Source organism: Brachyistius frenatus, unplaced genomic scaffold (genome assembly GCF_029030835.1).
Source record: "Brachyistius frenatus isolate BFR_SWC_R1_liver_20210118 unplaced genomic scaffold, ASM2903083v1 Contig_93, whole genome shotgun sequence".
NCBI classification, from domain to species: domain Eukaryota; kingdom Metazoa; phylum Chordata; class Actinopteri; family Embiotocidae; genus Brachyistius; species Brachyistius frenatus.
Window position 1 is genome coordinate 738177 of NW_027210692.1, and position 20074 is coordinate 758250.

The 20074-nt window shown below is 42.8% G+C and overlaps 1 protein-coding gene across 16 annotated transcripts in view; it reads right to left on the reverse strand.

The window, feature by feature from the left end:
* Nucleotides 1-20074, reverse strand: part of tnika (TRAF2 and NCK interacting kinase a) — a 63043-nt gene that overhangs the window by 4892 nt on the left and 38077 nt on the right. Inside the window, exons 11-32 of one of the 16 annotated variants that reach the window (XM_069710637.1) lie at nucleotides 19290-19356; nucleotides 18962-19160; nucleotides 17761-17877; nucleotides 16193-16279; nucleotides 14398-14598; nucleotides 13467-14051; nucleotides 9966-10130; nucleotides 9266-9535; nucleotides 8231-8337; nucleotides 7875-7990; nucleotides 7117-7214; nucleotides 6825-6848; nucleotides 5893-5961; nucleotides 4709-4815; nucleotides 4424-4526; nucleotides 4042-4191; nucleotides 3823-3919; nucleotides 3455-3625; nucleotides 3178-3321; nucleotides 2660-2794; nucleotides 2110-2210; nucleotides 1726-1875 (exon numbers count right to left, since the gene is read on the reverse strand). In XM_069710637.1, the coding sequence (XP_069566738.1) occupies nucleotides 1726-1875; nucleotides 2110-2210; nucleotides 2660-2794; nucleotides 3178-3321; nucleotides 3455-3625; nucleotides 3823-3919; nucleotides 4042-4191; nucleotides 4424-4526; nucleotides 4709-4815; nucleotides 5893-5961; nucleotides 6825-6848; nucleotides 7117-7214; nucleotides 7875-7990; nucleotides 8231-8337; nucleotides 9266-9535; nucleotides 9966-10130; nucleotides 13467-14051; nucleotides 14398-14598; nucleotides 16193-16279; nucleotides 17761-17877; nucleotides 18962-19160; nucleotides 19290-19356 (3263 nt within the window). Of the gene's footprint in view, nucleotides 1-1725; nucleotides 1876-2109; nucleotides 2211-2659; nucleotides 2795-3177; nucleotides 3322-3454; nucleotides 3626-3822; nucleotides 3920-4041; nucleotides 4192-4423; nucleotides 4527-4708; nucleotides 4816-5892; nucleotides 5962-6824; nucleotides 6849-7116; nucleotides 7215-7874; nucleotides 7991-8230; nucleotides 8338-9220; nucleotides 9536-9965; nucleotides 10131-13466; nucleotides 14052-14397; nucleotides 14599-16192; nucleotides 16280-17760; nucleotides 17878-18961; nucleotides 19161-19289; nucleotides 19357-20074 lie in introns of all 16 variants that reach the window. The other 15 variants (XM_069710635.1, XM_069710638.1, XM_069710636.1 and 12 more) reach the window with 15 other exon arrangements.

Below are 20074 nucleotides of genomic sequence, written 5' to 3' on the forward strand. Positions count from 1 at the left end.
GATAGACACACAAACATTTCAGAGGTTTTAATTAAATCTGTCACATTTAATCATAATCTACATTAGATTAAAATATTACAGGAGGTCTCATCACTGGAATTTAATGCAGCCGAATTTGGCATCTTTTTTTTTTTTCTCGGATCGGCCTACATTTTATAATCCCTTCAAGAGCAGCTAAATATCAGGAGCATTAGTGCATCAAAAGGTTAAAACTTTAGTTTGCTCTTTTGCTTGTTCCATAACAGACACAACATAACATCCAATCTGTGCACTCAAAGTATAGGCTAGAGAGCAACCCTGTTATTTGTGCCACCAGGCTACCATGAGGGGGGACTGAAGTCTACAGTTCAGGAGCACAACAAGTAGTGAAGAAACTCATCTTAGCCCACAAGAAAGCAGCATTATCACAATAACTCAAAAAGCAACATGGCGTGCACCTCTCGCCACACACGAGGAAGTAAATTATTGGATAAACACCCAACAGCAATGCCTGCAATACAAATTCCTCTGGCTGTTGAGGCATGTGTGCTTTAATAATGGTTTTGGGTTGAGGTGGCAGCATGTTGCTGGCACTAAAACACAATTTCCCTGAGCCTTGTGATTCGTACTGTGGGTAAAATGAATTTATTCACACACACACACACACTCTCTTCTGGCTAGGTTATCTGTTAATCTCTACACTAGTGAAGTGTACTGCACAGAGACGCATGTGGTGCTGCTGCTGTGCATCCATTATGAGGGGGGTTTCACTAAACAGCTATTGATCTAGTCTAAAGGGTGGATGGACAGGATGTCACCTTCATCTGTTTGGCAAACTGGAGGAGAAGTTGGTGGGGAAGGAGAGAGAGAAGAAGCATGGATGAAAGGTGGAAACAGAAAAAAAAACCTCAAGAATATTCTTCAATAATAAGCTCTGTGATGCACCCCCTGTGCAGCATGTAACATCCGGTTGGATGCATGGTACAGTAGTTCAGACAGTTCCTCACATTTGTATCCTGTGGTTTATATTTACAGAAATATTGCCACCAGATGGAGAGCTTGGCTCAATTGTTTTTGACCTTGATTTGAGTAAACGCATGTGATTAGTGACCTATCACGGAACAAACGAATCTGCGTGCAGTCACCAAACTTGATTTTCATTTAAACATTCTTCCATGAGTGATGAGTAACCAGAATTAATTACTATCTGTTAACCTGTCTGTCAGTCTGGTGCAACGCTACAAAGAAGAATGTGAAAATAATATGCTGACTTTTTGGCAGTCAGTCTCTTTGGACAACTTTCTTTCATCTTTGTAATAAGAGAAATTCAATGGTGTGTGCATTCTGTCTTTTTAACAAATATTGTCCAAGTTCAATGCACCATATTTAGCAAAAAAATAAAATAAAAAAATGATAAAGAGGTGAAGCTCACATTAATTTTTTAATTGTATGACAGCAGATGAATCAAAAATGCAATTTCTAAAGAAAAAGCCATTGTATTGACAGAAGCCGATCCTTACGAAACAGCTTATGACTCACTGCTTACCTGGGCACGGACGCAGACTGCAGGTAACAACAAAAGACTTAAAGGAATAAAGAAATACTCCTTGCCATCTAGATTACGTGTTGGCTTTGATTCAAATTCATTGGGGCTGAGAGAGCCGTATTCAGGAAACATGTTTCTTAAAGATAGAATAAAGAGACACACACACACACACGTATACCAAAACACAGGTCTGCACTTACATGTGAGGGGATGTAGATGTCGTAAGGGTTGCCCGAGTCCACGTCGATGACATGGAAGCCCACGCTGGAGCCGTAGATGACCTTTAACCTCTGACCTTCCTCCACCGTCAGGTCAACCAGCTGGGGGCGATGCTGCAACTCAGTGAATGACTGAAAGTCAAAGAATGAGAGACAGACGGGGAAGCGAGAGAAAGTTAAAAGGAAGCAAACAAAGGGATAAAGTCATGGTTAGAAATTAAGCTTAAAAAGATGCAGGGCCGACATTCATATGCTATATATTCATTTTGTACATAGACATTCAGTTCACATACAGTACATGTGTCCAGTGTGAATGTTTGTGAGCATGAATGTGTTTACAGTGTGTGTATGTTTGTACTTCTGTACCTTAAAGGCCATGAACTTGTGGTAGGGTTTGGGAGCCCAGGCATAGATTTCCACAGAGTTCTTAAGAGCAATCACCAGGAACTTAATCCTCTCATATTTAACTGGAGACAAGACAAAGATGTGCACACATTTTAGCACATTATTAATTAAAAGCGCCATTCATTGTATCACTTGAACCCTTAAACAACAGGACCAGGTATATATAACGTATATTAGATTATATTTATTGAATAGTGTATCACTATTTAATTTAAATTAATTATTATGTTTTATTTTAGGTTTCTCAGCATTAGGTCAGAATTTCTTTGGGTCTAAATCTGCAGCAGCGAGACATTTGTTGTTTTATTTGATCTATGTATGAAATTTTACAGAACTGTATCATACCCATAGATTTTCCTTCCTTGTTTGTGATGGCACTGTATCTGCCTGCACGGATGTCACCTAATTGGTCTTTTCGTGTTAAAGATTTTCCCGGTCGGTTAGAAGATGGCCTTTCATCCAAAATCCTTCACATCAAACCTCACTCATACACATACAAACACATTCTTACCAACTTTATAATGCACACAGCCCTCAAGCTCTCCAACGGTAATCCAACCCTGCTTCTTCTCTACTTCTGGGTCGTTGTGTAATATTCTGTTCCTCAGCCAGGACAAATAGTAGACACGCAACTTGTTCTTTTTCCCTTAAGAGTGGAAAGATAAACACAGATATGACAAATACATTTAAAACTGGCAGATTATCAGCTACTGTGACTAATTTAGGTGACTTAGACTTGTACTTAAAAAAAAAAAAAAAAACGTTAAAAAAATTATTTCCTTATCTATTTTGCACTTTTAGTATTTTCTCCATATTTTCAGTTGAGAATAAAACACCTATTGATGAGTAAAACAAATAAGATACTGAAGGTACAGTACCAATCTATCTCTGGATATATAGATGCCATATTAACATGCGTATCAAACAATTATTGTTAGGACCTCCCTTAACAACTGAGATGTTGTATATCAGAAAAAGTTTAATATAATCCGCATTCAGATATGAGCACAGTGCGAATATTATATCTACCGGATATGGTGACGAGCACATTGAGTCCCTCCAGCACATCCATCTGTAGGAAGCGCCGCCTAGTAATCAGGTTATAGACTTTTCCCTGTCCACTTCTGTCCAGCAGCATTAGACCATTCTCTGTCCCCACAAGCAGGTTCACACCTTAACACAACACATGTACACACACACACACAAGTCAGAGACACAGAAAGACAAACAAAAAAGCAGATGTGGGGATATTTAGAAAAGAGGATTTTCTTGTGTAGCGGGGAGAATAAAGGATGTATCGCCGTACCCCAGAGTGCAGCACACAGGATCTCAGAGTTGAAGCGTTTCTTGTATTTACGGATCTCCGGTGTGTCGCTGTGAGGTCTGATGTTGGTCGGGTTGACATTCACCACGGAGATCTTTCTGGCTTCGTTTAGTCGGGCCTGCTCCTGCCTCAACAGCTCATTGGCAAACATGGCTGGGGTACCACAGAAGGAGACAAAGATGGAGAGAAGAATATGTGATCAGTATTTTGACAACTGTGTTGACATTAAGGGGCAAAACCAGCATGAACACAGTTCATTTCAAAACACAGCTCACTAACTGACTGAGGAACAACTGTTTCATGTTGAGAACAAGACGGTAAGTGTCAACAATCCTGCGCTTCACTCGTACCTGCTGCTGAGTTCTCATTGTCGTCACCTGGAGAGGTTTGATAGACCCGTGGATCAACAAATGGAGTAAATGATGCTTCGGACCCGCCCACACCAAACTGTAAGACACCAAACAGTCTGTTCAGCAATATGCTGCATACAGTATATGGACATAAATACACCTTATTTCCAGGAGTGGGTGTTAATGTGTATGGTTGTGTGATATCTGTCTGTGTCTGACCTCAGCCATGTCGCTCAGTTCCTGCAGGGCTGTGGTGGGTGTGGCAGAGGGAGAGTTGCTCTGCTGCACCAGGTCAGGGAGGTTACCATGGTTACTGTGATTCCCGAACCCATTACTCTCAGTGTGACCACCTCTTCTCCTCTCCTCTGCCTGAGAGACAGAAAACTATATGTCAGAATCAAAGGAATTTTACAGGAACGCGAGGAGAAAGGAAAAAGGAAGTGGTGAGGAAAAGGAAAATTGACGATTAAACAATATTTTCTCTTTTCTGTCTGTGTGTGTGTGTGTGTGTGTGTGTGTGTGTGTGTGTGTGTGTGTGTGTGTGTGTGTGTGTGTGTGTGTGTGTGTGTGTGTGTGTGGTGTGTGTGTACACATTCTTCACCTCTCTCATCACGAGAGTACCGTCCTTGGAGCTATTATAGGAATCTCCCCGGGAGTCCTCCGTCAGCCCTCCATACGACTCACCACTGCTCTGCACTGCTGGCCTGTAACACACGCGCACACACATACACACTTGATCAAGTGATTCCGCTAAAGCTATACTGACAAGCTACTGGCATGGTGCATATTCCTAACACATGCATATCCCAATATAAATGAACACTGACAGGTCAGGCTTGCTAAAACAGAGAGGGAGGGCAAAATAAAAACAGAGACGACAACTTACATGATGCGAGGGATGTCGCTAACAGCAACAGTCCCATCGTGCCCCACAGTCTCCCCGTCGTCATCACTGCTCTCTGATTCTTCGCTAGAGGATGAGTAGTCCGTCACCTTCATCACAACACAAGTACAAACAAAACTGTCCTTAAAAAAAAAGAACACCCTCTGAGAAACAACACTGAGAAGATAAGCTACTTATTAGGGTTGTAGCTGAATTACCTCCACAACTCATTTGAACTCTGCACAGTTTAAAAAAAAAAATCTCAATGTTTTTATAATGGAATTATTCAAATGACTTTGTGGATGTTTTGACGACTTGCTTTGTTTGGACTGTGCACACACACACGTCTGTGGGAAAGACAATTCACGCTCTCCCCTTTTACACTATTCTAGTCATGAACACAGTGCATCAAATTTGGCCACCAAAGGCAAAGAAGTAGACTGCAAGTGGGAAACATGAATGTAAAAGAATTCACAGGAGGAAAAGGCTACAAAAAACAAAAACAGAATTGGACATTTGACAGATGAAAGAAACTGACAATAAACAACAAACAGCCTTGAAACAAGGATTAATGGAACCAGAGGGTGAAGATGGTCAGATCGTGATAGATCACAAAGAAATTGATTTGTTAAAGCGTGCAAGAACTGTGCACTGTGGTGCTATTTGCTTTTGCAGCAGTTGAACTTGTTTAATCATATCAGCATATCACATAAATAGCTCGGCCTACAAGTTTTTGTCGACCCTGTCCTGCACACAAGTGTAATGTGAGAGAAATTTCTCGCCTCAGGAACAGAATGTCACAGGACAGTTTGGAAGGTGACGGAGAAAGTGATCCTAACGAATCTGGACTCTGATAATGTGATTGATAAGATTGCAGAGAAAAGCCAGCTCCCTCGGAGCTTGTTTACTACATAAAGGGACAACACATGTATTTAGTATTATAGATTATCTTCTACTGTAATACACATTGTGGCTGTGCGGCGCTATTTTCATATTCTGGTGGATGTATTGTATTATTATGCACTTCCTTAATCTCGAGCCTATGTATTTGTGCCTTTAAGGGAGCTTTTTACATTACAGCACCTAGCGCTTTGATATTCGAAATATCACATGCCAGCGCTATTGTTTGTAACCAGTCCGTCACTGTATCTTTCTCCTCATTATCATTATTATAAGTGTCATTGCACCTTCACTGGAGGTCTGCTTCCCTCCTCGACCCTCAATTCTCTGAGTTCCTTAGCCAGTGCACTTAAGTCCTGTAACAAGAGACAAAAAAATAAGAGAAACAGGAACAGTTGTTTAGTTCATCAGGTCTGTATCATCAGTCTAAGAACCTGAGGAGTGAGAGACCGAATCACATACAAGGGCAAGGGCAGCAGAGAGGATCAAAGAGTCGGACAAACCATCAGCATCATGACAAGAGGTCAACTAATTTGTTGTCAGACAGACATCTGGGCCTGTAAACTTACTGGAAGTGTCATGGAATAATAGTGCTGATTTGAAAGCACCTTTTTTTGTAGCTTAGCGTGTACATTTTTTTTTCTGACACAAGGAGTGATCACAATCAGCACTTTTATTCGCTCACAATCAAATATTAACTTTAAGAACACAGGTCAGAAGAAGAGAAAGAGACAGATAGTCAAGCTTGATGTACTATTGGAGGGCAGCATTGCTCTGGTCCCTCCTCTACCAATCACCCCCATGCCAGCTGGCCCATGGTTCCCCCTTTCTCCCCCCTCCCCATCACACCAGCCGATGGATCAGACCAAATCATGCAGACGGGGAGGGGGGAGGACCGTCATACGTGGTGGGCTTACCAGCTCCTCCTGACCAGTAACCGTGACAACAGAGAAACAGGAAAAGAGATTCAGAGACTGTTCAGGTGCTTGGCAGTTCAGCTTACACACATTTGCACTCGCACACACGCGCACACTCTCAGGTATGTGTGTGGGAGCACACATGCACTGCCATTGCCATTACACCCTGATGTTTCAGAGTTAAATTTAACAGTCATCTTGTTGACAACCAACTCCACCATGCCGGGGGAAGAAGAGGAGTTCTGATGATCGAGGCAAAGGAAAACCAGGATAAAGTAAAAGGGGTCTCGATTGTCACTAACCTCATCTATGGCTTTCTTATAGCTCTGAAGAATGAAACGAGAAAGACAGAGGGAGGCAGAGAAAGAGAGAAAGACCAGGTGAATAGTAGAAGAAAAAAAAAGAAAGAAGTGGAGGCCTGTAAAAGACTCCCAGAGAGGAGATCGCTGCGATAGAAAGTGGATCTGAGTGTGTGTGTGTGTGTGTGTGTGTGTGTGTGTGTGTGTGTGTGTGTGTGTGTGTGTGTGTGTGTGTGTGTGTGTGTGTGTGTGTGTGTGTGTGTGTGTGTGTGTGTGTGTGTGTTGCAAGACTTACAGCAGGTCTGCTGGGTCTAGCTGATTCACGACCCTCCTCCTGTTTAGGTTTCGCTTCCTGATTGGCTCCTGGAGGGGATGCTTCCGGCTTGGTTTGACCTATTAGAACAAAAATGTAAATTAAAAAGAAGATTAGATATCAGTTTCAAAGGGCTTTCCTAAGCAGTTTGTCTAAAAAGTTTCAATCTAAGTTTTTCCCATTAATATGAAGAATATGACCCTTAAAAAAAATAAAACCACACAATCTTTTGTATTTTCTAAGCCTGTATTGTCACTGTCACATAATTAAAATGTTGATTGCCTACCATCAACACAATTACAAAATAACCTCCATCAAACATAAAGAAAAACGTATCCATACTTGAACTTCTCTCTATGCCGTGTGTTTTAGAGCGAGATCCATGCATATCTCAGGTATCCCTCTGGCCTGTTGTTTGACACATCCCTCTACACCCCTCTCTATCTCCCTATCTCATTTCCTCTCCTCCATCTCTCCGGAGGCTAAGAGCAATAGGGCACATCAGACAGGTTGATCAGAGCAGAACTGCGGCTGACAATGTCCCGCTGATTGCCTCTGAAGCCATGTGAGTGTATGCGGATGTTTCTGTGGTTCTCCGTCTGCATTTGCACTAAATCATGTACACACACACACCAATCTTTAATGGTTTACAATAAAGTGCAAATTTACATCTACCCGTTTGTGCATGTTTCTACGAGTGTGTCTCATGTGTTTCAGAGTTTTTGAGTAAGTTTTAATACCTCTTCTCTCGGCTGAGCCTCCCTGAGATGAAGGGGAGGAGGAAGATGAGGAGTTGGAGGAGGTTCTTTGCAGCATGGCATCCAGAGAGAGCTCCGAGCGCCGCAGGTCCGGGTTACTGAAGCAGGAGGAAAATATTTTCACATGCATTGTTATGTGCTCGTCATAAACTTAAGCAACTAATTGCAAAAATAGAGTCAGTGCAGTGTGGTGGAATCAATAGCTTCTGCGGCAGAAGGTATTTTAAGCTACACAATAAAAAAAAGATTTAGATTGAAACACACTGAGGAATAATACCTGTAAACTATTATAGTTTAAAAAAAAAAAAAAGATGAAAGTTTGCTACTTTGGGCTTTACCTGGCCCGTATGAACTGAGAACCTGTGCGAGGGCCCAGACCTACTCCTCCATTAGGGGAGTTCTTCCTGACCAGGGCTGGGGAGATGGAAGTGGTCCTCTGGGGGACCTGGACACACAGAAAAAAAACACAAACACTAGATAAGCACAGCTGCTACAACTGAGAAGGAAAAGAAGTTCAAAGTTTGTATCTTTAATGCTTTTTCTTTTTAAATGAATACACTGGTAATCCATGTAGAGACATGGTGAAACACAAAGACTGGATCACCTAGCTGTGGGCATGACACTCTAAATTAGTATGTGCACCTGCTTAGTAATGATGATTGTCTTGTAGTGTCACATATGTCCAATAGCAACAAAGGCTCTAAAAAATAATACCAGGGTGTGGCAAGTGAAGTATTTCACTTTTCTTGTATTAGTCAGCTGCTAAAGTCGAGCTTCTTTTTTCAGTTTTGAAAAAGCTGATTAAAGATCTCGCAAAACTGGATCTTTTTTCTTTTTTTTTTTACTGTGGTTTAAACACGTTTTCAATTACCTCACTTGACTGAAGAGGGCAATATTCTAAATATGGTTACACCATACAGCTTCATTCAGATTTCAATTAAAACAAATCAGAACAAGACTCGATTGAAACCTCTTTTATGGCTGGACAATGCATGAAACGCTGGAGGGCTTTTAATTTGAAACCAGGACTTTTAACTTGACACAGGAAGTCGCAGCATTTAGCTGACCATTGGTGCAACTTCATTAATCAGTCACATGGTATTTAGCTAAGCAGTGGGGTAACTTTATCACTCAGTCATTCATTCAGTTAGTAACACGCAGTCGTGTTTACTGGGCTGATCCTGCTGTTGTGGTCAACAGCAACAGCCAAAGACTAGACATAATCAAGTCCACATTTAACACTCTACTACTTTCCACAAGATCTAGGTACAGTTAATCTAAATCAAACAAGGTAAAACAATAAATTAACAACATAATGAAAATGTTACATCAGCAGTTATTGTCAGTCGTCCTTTCTGACTGTGATTCTCAACCTTGGGTGGGATGTCCTCCTCTCTCAGCCACGCAGTTCTGTCCCGATCCCTGTCCCTTTCCCTCTCCCGATCCCGTTCCTCCCTGCCGGTGACGCGCAGCGGGGGTCCCGGGGTGTCAGAAGTGGGGTCCGAGTTCTGACGGGGCATCTCGGGCCTGGGGGAGCCCACACTGACACCACCCTCACTCAGAGCCGAGCCCGTCTGATCTTGCAGAGACTGAGAGCCAGACATGGAGCTGGAGTGGGTCTTCACTGGAATTAGGTGAGCCATCTGTGGGAGGGACAGGATGGAGGAAGAGGCAGAGTTGAGTGGATGGGAGAAGAGGGGAGAGGGGGGAAAGAAGGATGAAACAGTGTTCGATGGTGAAAATGGAGATTTGTGGGGGAAAGATAGGACAATGGTAGGACATGGATTAGAAGAGAAAAAGAGTGGCAGAAAAGAAGGAGACAAAAAACAGAAAAAGAGAATGACTGAGACGGAGACCTGAACTTGAAAGAAGGGTAGAAAAAGGTTTGTGATTATTTGTCTGGAAGTACTGGTCTCCAGGAAACACACCAAACATTCACATGCTTCCTTTTGCACGTGCACACACACACACACACACACACACACACACACACACACACACACACACACACACACACACACACACACACACACACACACACACACACACACACACACACACACACACACACACCTGTGGTTCGATGGAGCGGTGGATGGGTGGGGTGCGGGCGGGCTGCATGCCCCCACTGCTGAAGGACTCGGAGCGGGGAGGGAGGGAAGGGTCGGAGATGCGGTTGGACACTTTGTGCTGCAGCGCTGGGGAGCTCTGTCTGTTCAGCTTAGATCGCTCCTCCACCTGAGACAGGTCACATACCACTATCACTCACAGCCCAGCACACAGCACAACCAATCACCACGCTTGACCAGCTATGGGTATCACACTTTCCCCCCATGCCCACTACAAGTAACGAGACAATATTAACGTCACTCAACTCTGTGGGACAATAACTATAACGTGGTATTTAACCGATTCAATTGTTGATGATTCAAAAGAGATTCTTTCTTCAGTATAGTTTTCCCTCTCTGGACCGGCTTTTAAGTTTCTGACTCATTGTTATTTGCAACGATCTCTTAACCCAACCGTATACTTCCACAGAAACCCTTGACAAAGCAATATCTAAAATCTTAGTTGGAAGGTTGATGATGCCAATGTGACACATACAGATTAGTTTTCTTTGCCATCCACCATTGCTTAGTCTTTGTTTCCCCTTTGTCTTCATGTCCCACATACAGTTGAGGAGTATAAGAGTGTCTGATGTCTGTAGGGAAAGGTCAAGTATAATCCCTGATCTCCTTTAGCAGACACCAAATGTAAAACCAGAATAATGGGAGCCAGTATGTGCAAAAGCAGTTGCACACATACCAAACCATGTTTCATAGTTCTTGTGAACATGGAAGTTTCCGTGTCTGTTTCTGTTGATGTGCGGGAGTGCTCATGTGTCGATGCAAACGTGCGCTAAATGTTTGTGTGTGAGGACGGCAGAAAGCTCCTCTTGCCAGCGTAATCGGATTATCAGATTATCTGATGTGCAGTAAGAGAAGGCTCTAAGGAATGCTTCCAGCTGCCAAAATCATACTTTTCCACTCAATGTAATCAGCGGTAGGTTGAGTCATAACTCAGCAGGACATAGTTTTGATGGCCCCCAGGTAAACATGCACGTGCAGTGAGAACTATCTCCTTTTTTTGAGGCTTTAAGTAATTCCACATGAGCTCATAATCTAGCACGATTAATCAAGATTATGACCTGGGTCAAAACAACTATGCAATACTGTGCCATTTCCCAAATCGGTGTTAGTTGACTGCTAGGAAGCTAACTACAGTCTTGCAACTTTGAAATCTACGACGGCAGAGAAGTTCCCAAACACTTTGTTAGTTGTTCACGTGAGAGGCAACTACTGAAGAAGGAATCAGGTGTAGACTAACAGAAGCAAAGAAGTAATGGAAAAGAAACATTTGGTGGTTCAGGAGAAGTACTGCTCAAAGCTTGAAGAGTCTGATCTGTGGAGGCAGAGTACAGTCAACGTTAGCATTACTTTGATTGACCTACAAGAAATAGAGAGATTACTGTTAGTAGACCCCTTTAAAGAAGAAAAGCTTTTTGGGTAGTCTTCATTTTGTGCGTTCGGGTTTGTCATCAGTTTACCACCCAAAAACTCTTTCTACTATGGAGGAAAAAAAGTGTAGGAGGAAGTTAATTGTGGACAATACTGCATCTACATCAAGAAAAAAACACAGAAAATGATGCGGAAGGAGAACAGATGGATGACAGAAGGTATCTTCTGATGATTCACGTTTGTTCCCACCACCACCACTTGGCCAGCACCCATCACCAAGCTAAGATTTGATTGACTGGTTGACTGACCTAAAAGGAAGCTGGGATGGGTGGGTTTCCACGATGTCATCGAAACCCAATATGTCTAAGATTGGGCCCACCAAGGTGCACTGTGGGGAACTGGGTGATGAGGGTCATAAGGGGGCTGGCAGTGTGGGGCATTGGTACAGGGTTATATTTAACTAAACTACCTATAAATCAAGCTATTAGACTTTCCCTGAACATCAGCCTCTCTCCTCTGGATCTCAATTCCAGTAGTGAAAATTTGGAGTATAAAAAGGGATCATTCAAATAGTATAAAATTAGTAAATTAATGTGTAGTTTACAATAAAACAGATTAATAGCATATTTACAGCATGTATAGTCTTGTACTTCTATATTTGTGAGGACTTTGAGACCTAAAAAGTGTATTTCTGAAAAGTGAGAACAAGGGCTGGGTATCCTTAAAAACTTTTTTTTATATAGCATTACCCATACTTTGACTTATAGACCGGTTCCTGAACCAAACTTTTTTTTAATACCAATTTATGAAATGTATTTTAAGACAAATTAAATAACTTTACACATTACGGTACAAATCTTTAGTTCATACAGTTCAGAGGGGGACATTGTGGCCAAGGTTGTTTCCTGTAGCTACAATTAACAGATTACCTGCAAATGCCTAACATGCAAGTTAAAGGCCTGACAGGCAGGAATATTTTGATAATGGTATAGAAGCAATTTGGTGGATGCCAGTATCTAAGTATTGTATTGTATTAAATTTTGCGTTCATCGTCATCAAATGGACACTATATTTTAGAGCGACATAATAAGTGTGTGCATTTAAACCTTCTTGTGGTATCAACCAGTAAGAACCAGCTGAGGATAGAGACTCAGATGTAATGGCTAGGGCTTGGCGAATGCATTATTTAAATTCCAAATATAGAAGTACAAATACGAGAGAGAGTGTGTGTGTGTGTGTGTGTGTGTGTGTGTGTGTGTGTGTGTGTGTGTGTGTGTGTGTGTGTGTGTGTGTGTGTGTGTGTGTGTGTGTGTGTGTATGCGCGTGTCTGTCTATCTGTATGTTCCTATATACTTGGGCTTTGGAGAAGGGTCTAGCTCTCTGCTCTGACAGATCTGATAGCAATCTGGGTCTGGGATCCAAAGGGAGAGCCTCGTGGGGAGCAGCGAGGTGTAGAGGCAGGTGAGCGGAGGATTTCCTTTGGAAAAAGGAGCTTGGCAGGGGAAGGTGGAGAGAATTTATTGGCTGTGTTGGACCAAAGATTTTCAGGAGAGAATGGAGGGGAAAGGGGACTGCTGGAGTTTGATCTTGAGGATGTGGAGGAGCGCAAGGGTGAGTTTTGTCGAGAGAGGCACAACCAAGAATCTGAGTTGTTGGGAATGTTTTCGGAGGAGCGACTGTGAGCCAAGTTGGGTCGGACTAAGTTTTTGGGTGCAAAAGCATGAAGGTCACACATAGAGGAGCTACCTCTATCTTGTCTGTCAACACTCCTGCTCTGATCATAAGAAGGGCAAAGGAAGCTGTTGTTATGAGGGACTTGGAGAAGATTGCCACTCCATGATGAAGGTGAGTGGGAGTTTCTGTGTCTAGGTAGGGCAGAATGGAGAGAGTTTACAGGGAAGGATTGAGAAAGGGGGTCAGTTTTGCCAAACACCTCCCAGTTGGAGGGCACCATAAGGCACTCTTGGCTGTTGGCTGGCCTCATCTCTTTGTGCCACCCTCCCTGATAATCAGGATCTATCACTCCATCTATTCTACAGGAGGGTGAGTGTGACCTGTTGCGATGATGGACACTAACCAGTTTGACCACAGGGTTGGAAACATGCTTAGATCCAGACTGGAGTTTCTGGACCAGTCCTGGAGACTGAGGTTGGAGAGCCTTAAGGTGTGGGTCCAAAGACATTAGCTCCTGGATGGCTGCCTGACTGGGGGCAGAAAGAGGTCTGTCTCTTGGCCTCTCTTTAGGCCCAGGTGAGTAAGGGTTGGGTAATGGATTAGACTGGCTGACTAGCCCTTGACTAAAACCATCATTAATGCTCTTACTAGGTCCCTTAGTGGGCCCTTGGACAGCCCCCTCGTTGTGCCTCACTGCAGGCCCAGGACTACGGCCCCTCTGCTTGAGCTTTTGTGCCCTAAACTCTCTGACCTGCTGACTTATCTCCTTCTTCAACCCCGGATCGAGGGGTTCCCCATGTTCTAATGAGACACATATATGTGGGAGGTGTGTGGAGAGGAGCTCGGCAGAGTGGGATGGGGTTCGCCTCGGGACCTGGGCTCTGGGTTGGGCATGAGAGCCAGAGGCTGAAGCTGGCTGGTTGAATGACTGATGATGACGAAGGTGGGGACGAGGCGGGTTACCGAGAGCATGCGGCTGCTTCAGGACCTAGAAGTCAGATTCAGAGGAAGGTGAGCGGTACAACACATAAATACACATACAAAGTAACATTAGTGGTTGTATACGTGTCTTCGGATGTCTCCGCAATACTTTCCTCACATGACCGCTGGTTCTAGTTACACCTGCTGAATGACATTTTTACCAACAAAGGAAGGCCACTGGTTGATTTACAAAACCAAACTGGGATTAACACCAAAACCCATACATTCAGTAAACACATTTCCTTAGGGCTGGTACTTTTTACCCATCCAAGAAAACTGATTTCACATACTGGAAAGTAACTCATCACAAATGTGCATGCATGTCTTTGTATGTCATGCATGTTGGGATTTACCTCTTTAGCCCAGGCAGGTTTGTCATTAGGATTAACGACATCCTTGTAGTGGTAAAGTGGTTTCTTCTCTGCTTGCCTTCCCTCCTGCTGCTGCTGCTGCTGCTGTTGTTGTAGAGACACCAGATAGGCTCGCTCCTGCTGGAGCTGCCTCTGGAGCCGCTCTGCCTGCCGCTGCTCCTCAACCTGCTTGCGCTTGTACTCCTGGAGGGAGAAAGGTAGAGAGTGAATGGGAGGTGGGAGAGATATGAGACACAAGTGTGGAAAACGGACAGAGAGTGAGGGTTGGTATCAGAGGAAAGAACGGGAGGCAGATTAGGATGAGGAACAGCAGGTGGTGAAAGACACATAGGGAGACAAGAGATAACCAAAACAGGTCATTGGTTATGACAACGTTTTACCCATAGGGAAAAGAAAAATAGTAATTGCAAATCATAATAACCATTTATTATAACTTTCCAGATGTGTGGAAATTAATGTTTATGTATAACTTAAGCGGTTCCCAAAATCGGAAGCAATTCGGAAACTCAATTCTCACTTTTTCAGTTTTTTGTCTATTTGCAAATACTACTGTACGAGGTATAATCAAAAAGGCTCCAAGCCTGTTTCTATTTTGCACTAACAGAGAGCAGCAGAGTAACGTGCATGGAGCAGGTGGAAGCAATACATTTTGTTAGTATTCCAAGTTACGTCGCTTGATCTACATTAGCACATGTGTGTTCCATGGGTTTTTGTGACCCGTGTACGTTGCGATTTTACCATGGCCTTATGCAGAGAGCACACATCAAATTTGTGTCAAACTTGAGAAATCTACTCGCATACCAGTGGCTGCAAAAATGTATGTAACACAGGTGCTGACGTTGATCATACCACGTAATCTACTTAAGAAAGTTATTGCTTCCTCCTGCTTCATGCGCATAACTGTGCTGCGCTCCGTTCGTATGCAATAGTAACAGTCTTGGAAATTGTAATTATGTATGTGCGACACAAGCCTGTTACCGGTGTCAGATTTTAGTAATACATTCACAAATCATGCATAACAGAACTACACCAATATTGACAAATGGAATTGCACATTCCTAACATGAACACATATTTTTCACAATCACAGTCACAAATGATGATGTATAAAGGAGACCAGGAAGTCAGATGTAGGGCTTTGGCAAATAATATGAGACACAGGGAAAGCAGGAGGAATGACGGTATAACGTCAAGGGCAAGACAACACAATACAGCCCTGAGTTTAGGAGTTTGGGGTCACTGATTCTGGCCTGTAGAGTTTATGTTGGGTTGGATCTCAAAAAGTTTCCCTGCAGGCTCCACATTTCCTTCAACTTTCTAACTTTTAGCAGAATAAAAGGAGCAGCGAATAAATACTACATGGCATACTCTAGTGTTCTGAAGCACAACTGTTGCCCTAGACAAGACTGGGGCACTGAGAGAAACACTCTGCGGAAAACAACAATGTCCTATTTTCCTTTTGTATGAGCCAACATGACAGGGCTGCCAAAACAGCATCCTCACACCCTCTGGGGAATCCTTTGAGATCCAGCCAACGTAATGATACTGTACATGCAATCAGTGATCTGAATAATTTCAGCACAGGCATTAGAGATAAGCAATGCATTTTTTTTTTTTTCAGCTTCATGTTTTTCCTCAAAGCTGTTGCTCAAACTGTGGATTCCCCCTCACATTCATTTCCTCTGTACAGCTGGCCACTCGGGTGCATGCAGTGGGGATAGGGGACCACAGAGCACAGATGGGGAGCAGCGGTGGACTGTGGGAGGGCTGTGGTTACCAGCAATAGTGCCTGTTCCTGTAGTAGCTGCTGCTGGAGAATCTCTAACTGCCTCTGTTCCTCTTCCAGCTGTCTACGGATATACTCCTGAGCAGCATGTCGGCACAAGGAGATAGAAATAGATTGAGAGAAAAATCGGGAAATCTAAACATCCACGCACAGCAAGACAGAGACAGAGAGGAAGAAATAGAGAAGATAATCTCCTGAGGTGGCTGTGAATGAGGAGAGAAGATGATAGTAAGAAGCCAGATGAAGTGAAGAGGACCGTATCCTCAAACAACTATAATACCTTACAAAGGAAAAAGGACAAAAAGACAAGACAAAAAAAAGAAAGAGTGTTTGAGGATATCTTTCCAAAACACTTGAAAAGCGTGGGAGGAGAGCAGCAGAGTGATAAAGAGGGATTAGGACAGACAGAAAATACACACCAGAACGACAGTTCAAGTTCACTGAGAGGACAAGAGGAAGAACTGTTAAAAGGAAGAAGGCGAAATATACGGGGAAAGATACAGAGCAGACAAAATAGATGCATCAGTGGGACTTAAATTAGAAAATGTCACTTCCCTTACTTTCTTAAATGAAAATGTAATGGGAGGAGTTTTACAATTTCCATAAAGATATTTTGGGGACCTTTCACCACACAGTACATAATGATAACAACAAGAATAGGAACTAATATCATGAAAAAGTAATAGAAAGAGGGGGACGGGGGTGGGGTGGGGGGGGTTCACCAAGGTTTATGCTACTTCTATGTAATATAACAACAAGTTTCAATGCTCTTTGTTCAATACTTCAACCAGATTTTTTTCCATGCTTGAAAATATTCAGCTTTTATCTATATCATGGCAAGCGACTAATAAAGTTAAAAAGGCAACTTCAATTTAGATATATTGCAGTATATTTCAAAAACTCCAAAAGTGTCCTTGAATCTCAACCGGACCATTAAATATCATCAGTAGTGTAATGCCTTGGCACTGCTATACTATGGCAGTCTTGCCATTAATCATCACCCCATCATTTTGCGATGTAATAAAATCACGTTTCTTGATTTGAAATATGATGAATATTATCTGACTCGAAAGAACAATAACTTTTCCACAACTAATTAGCTCTTACAATACACTTCTGTTTTGTTTTGTTTTTCAACGTTGTGGTGTCACCCTAAAAAATAATTATCTGGTAAAATAAAAAAAGACTCTAAAGAAATGAATATGATTGGAGAGAAAGACGAGAGAGGCGTACATCTTTTCAATCATAAATGCGAAAGCTGAAAATAAGGAAGATTCCTGACAATAAAGAGGAATGGGACCATTAACAGGAAAACAAAGAACAAAATACATCTGTGTTTAACACTGTAGGCCTAAAAACACTGAGCGAAATACATGCTTTAGGTAATTCAAGCCGACAGCGTCTCAGGAGGACAGACCGAAAAAGAAAAACTAAGTTTAAAGGCAAATTAGGGAATTTGGACTTGAGTCATGATGATGCTACACATTTCCATGGTACTATTCTGCCTGTCTACACATTGTATACGAGTTTGAATATATTAAATTAGCGAGTGTATGAACCTGTTCTCTCTCTGCATGCCTCCTCTCCTCCTCTCTGCGGAGCTGCTCCATTTCCTCGTAGCGTCTCCTCTGTTCCCTCTCATGCTGTTTCCTCACCTCACGTTCTCGTTGTTGCTGCTGTTGTCGGGAGAACGGAAGCACATGAAGATTCAGGATCAACACACGATGAACGTTCTGCTTCTACACCTTTATATAAAAAAAAGAAATGCCCCGACAAAGATACTGACGAAAATCCTACAGTAAAAGTTGGACAAGTTAGCTCATTCAATTCAATACTTCTTGGTACAATTCACACAAATACTGTATGCAAACATAGATAGATTCATATTCTAACTAACATGCATGCATTTGCTCACACACACACTGAGTCACAGACACACACTTGGCCCAGAGTGGCAGGGTCATGTTAGTTGAGTCGAGTCATGGTGCTTAGCCGTGTGTTGGGAGGCAAACCCTGGTGGGAACCCACAGAGAGTGCACAGATTATGGGCTGAGGATTTCCTTCTGTAAGCCTGCTCTCTGGAACTAAGAGAGGGACACCGGGGAAAAAGGCTGTGCACGTGTGTGTGTGTGTGTGTGTGTGTGTGTGTGTGTGTGTGTGTGTGTGTGTGTGTGTGTGTGTGTGTGTGTGTGTGTGTGTGTGTGTGTGTGTGTGTGTGTGTGTGTGTGTGTGTGTGACTTTGTACCGCTTGCTCTCTCTCTCTGTCTCTGTCTCTCGTTCCTCTTCCAAAATGGGGAATGTACAAGTTTAAACATCAAAAACTGGGACCGATTAATGCGTTTCAGAGGAGAGCATGGAGAGCCAAATGGATGCTTTTTACATGTGCTGGTGATGAGTGAATTTACTGTAAGCAGTTCAATTGGAAAAGTAGTTATTTACATAAAAATGTCCATTTACACAGCGGTTGATAATTTAGCTAAAAATTAGAGCCTGACTGATACAATTTCGACATTATCGTAAGCATCTTTTTTCTGTTTTTTGACCCGTTCAATAAAAAGACATCATACACGCCATACCAATATACTGTATCTGTGATCGGCCAATATCGGCTGATCAGTCGCACTCTCCAAAAAATATTTGGATTAATCTGGTGCCAATAAGTAATTTCGGGCAAAATGCTGCTCCAAATTGTCAAAACTTGCTGTAATAAAGCCCTCAAGTTGCACGGACATCCTTCCTGTTTGACCCATTGCCTCTCACCTCTTCCAGCCGCCTCCTCTGCTCCTTCTGTTCCTCGATGCGTTTCTGTCTCTCAGCCAACAGCAAGCGCTTGTGCTCCTCATTCTGCTGTTGCTCCAGCTGTTGCCGCCGTTGCGCCTCCGAACGCTCCTTATTGGCCAGCTGCAGGCGCAGGAAATCTCGCCTCAGGGTCGACTCCCCGGGGATGTTGATGATGGAGCTGGACAGTAGCACAAATAGAAAAGCAGTATTATTTTAAGCAAGTAAAGAGATGTCAAAAGTATGTAGCTTAAAAAAGTTGTACCGAGTGTGTTTGTGTTTATATTTGTACACTTGTGAAGACACTGACCTCGGTTCACCCATATCTCTTTCTTCATCCTCCTCCTCGCTGCCACTGTACTCATACTCTGTCTCATCTGATAGGGAGAGAGAGAAAGGAGAAGGAAACAATAATAATAATAAAAAAAAAGAAGGACAAAGAGATAAAAACACGAGTGAGGAAGGTAATAACCAGCAGAAAGAAAAGCCATTTCCTTTCTCGTTCTAATATTTTTCACTTGAACTGGCTTTGTTCATTACCAAACTGCTCACGATTTCGGCATTCCCAGATCCTCATTCCTTTAAGGCACTTTCTTTTAGCCGCTTTGAATAAGAGTATAAATTGTAATTTTACTGTGTGTAGTGAGGTGGAGAACATTAGCGCTGAGCTCTTTCATTCAAACGGGGCTTAAAGCAAAACGGCTGTAGGAGTGTCTTCCACAGACACATCCACACGGACCTGTCCTCTGAACGTGACAAAGTGACAGCTGGAGAAAGTCACAGTCTCCACAATGACAAGACATTTCTATACATCATCAGGACATCCGCCCCGCAGTATGTTGTTTCTTGAAGCGGTTAATGTGGTTCTTACTGCTGCTGTTCTGTACGCGAGTGTCAGTCCATCACTCAGACACTCGGGAGTGTGCGTTTGTGTTGTGGCGGAGTTTAATGGAAGTCTGTCGCATTTATTTCCCGCCTCGCTGCAAACCATGAATGTGATGGCATGTGTGGGAGAATTTGCGTCCATGTTTGTCTCTCTGAAAGTGGATTGCATCTCATCCTACCAGTGGTCCCTTTGTCATGCAGTGAATGTGT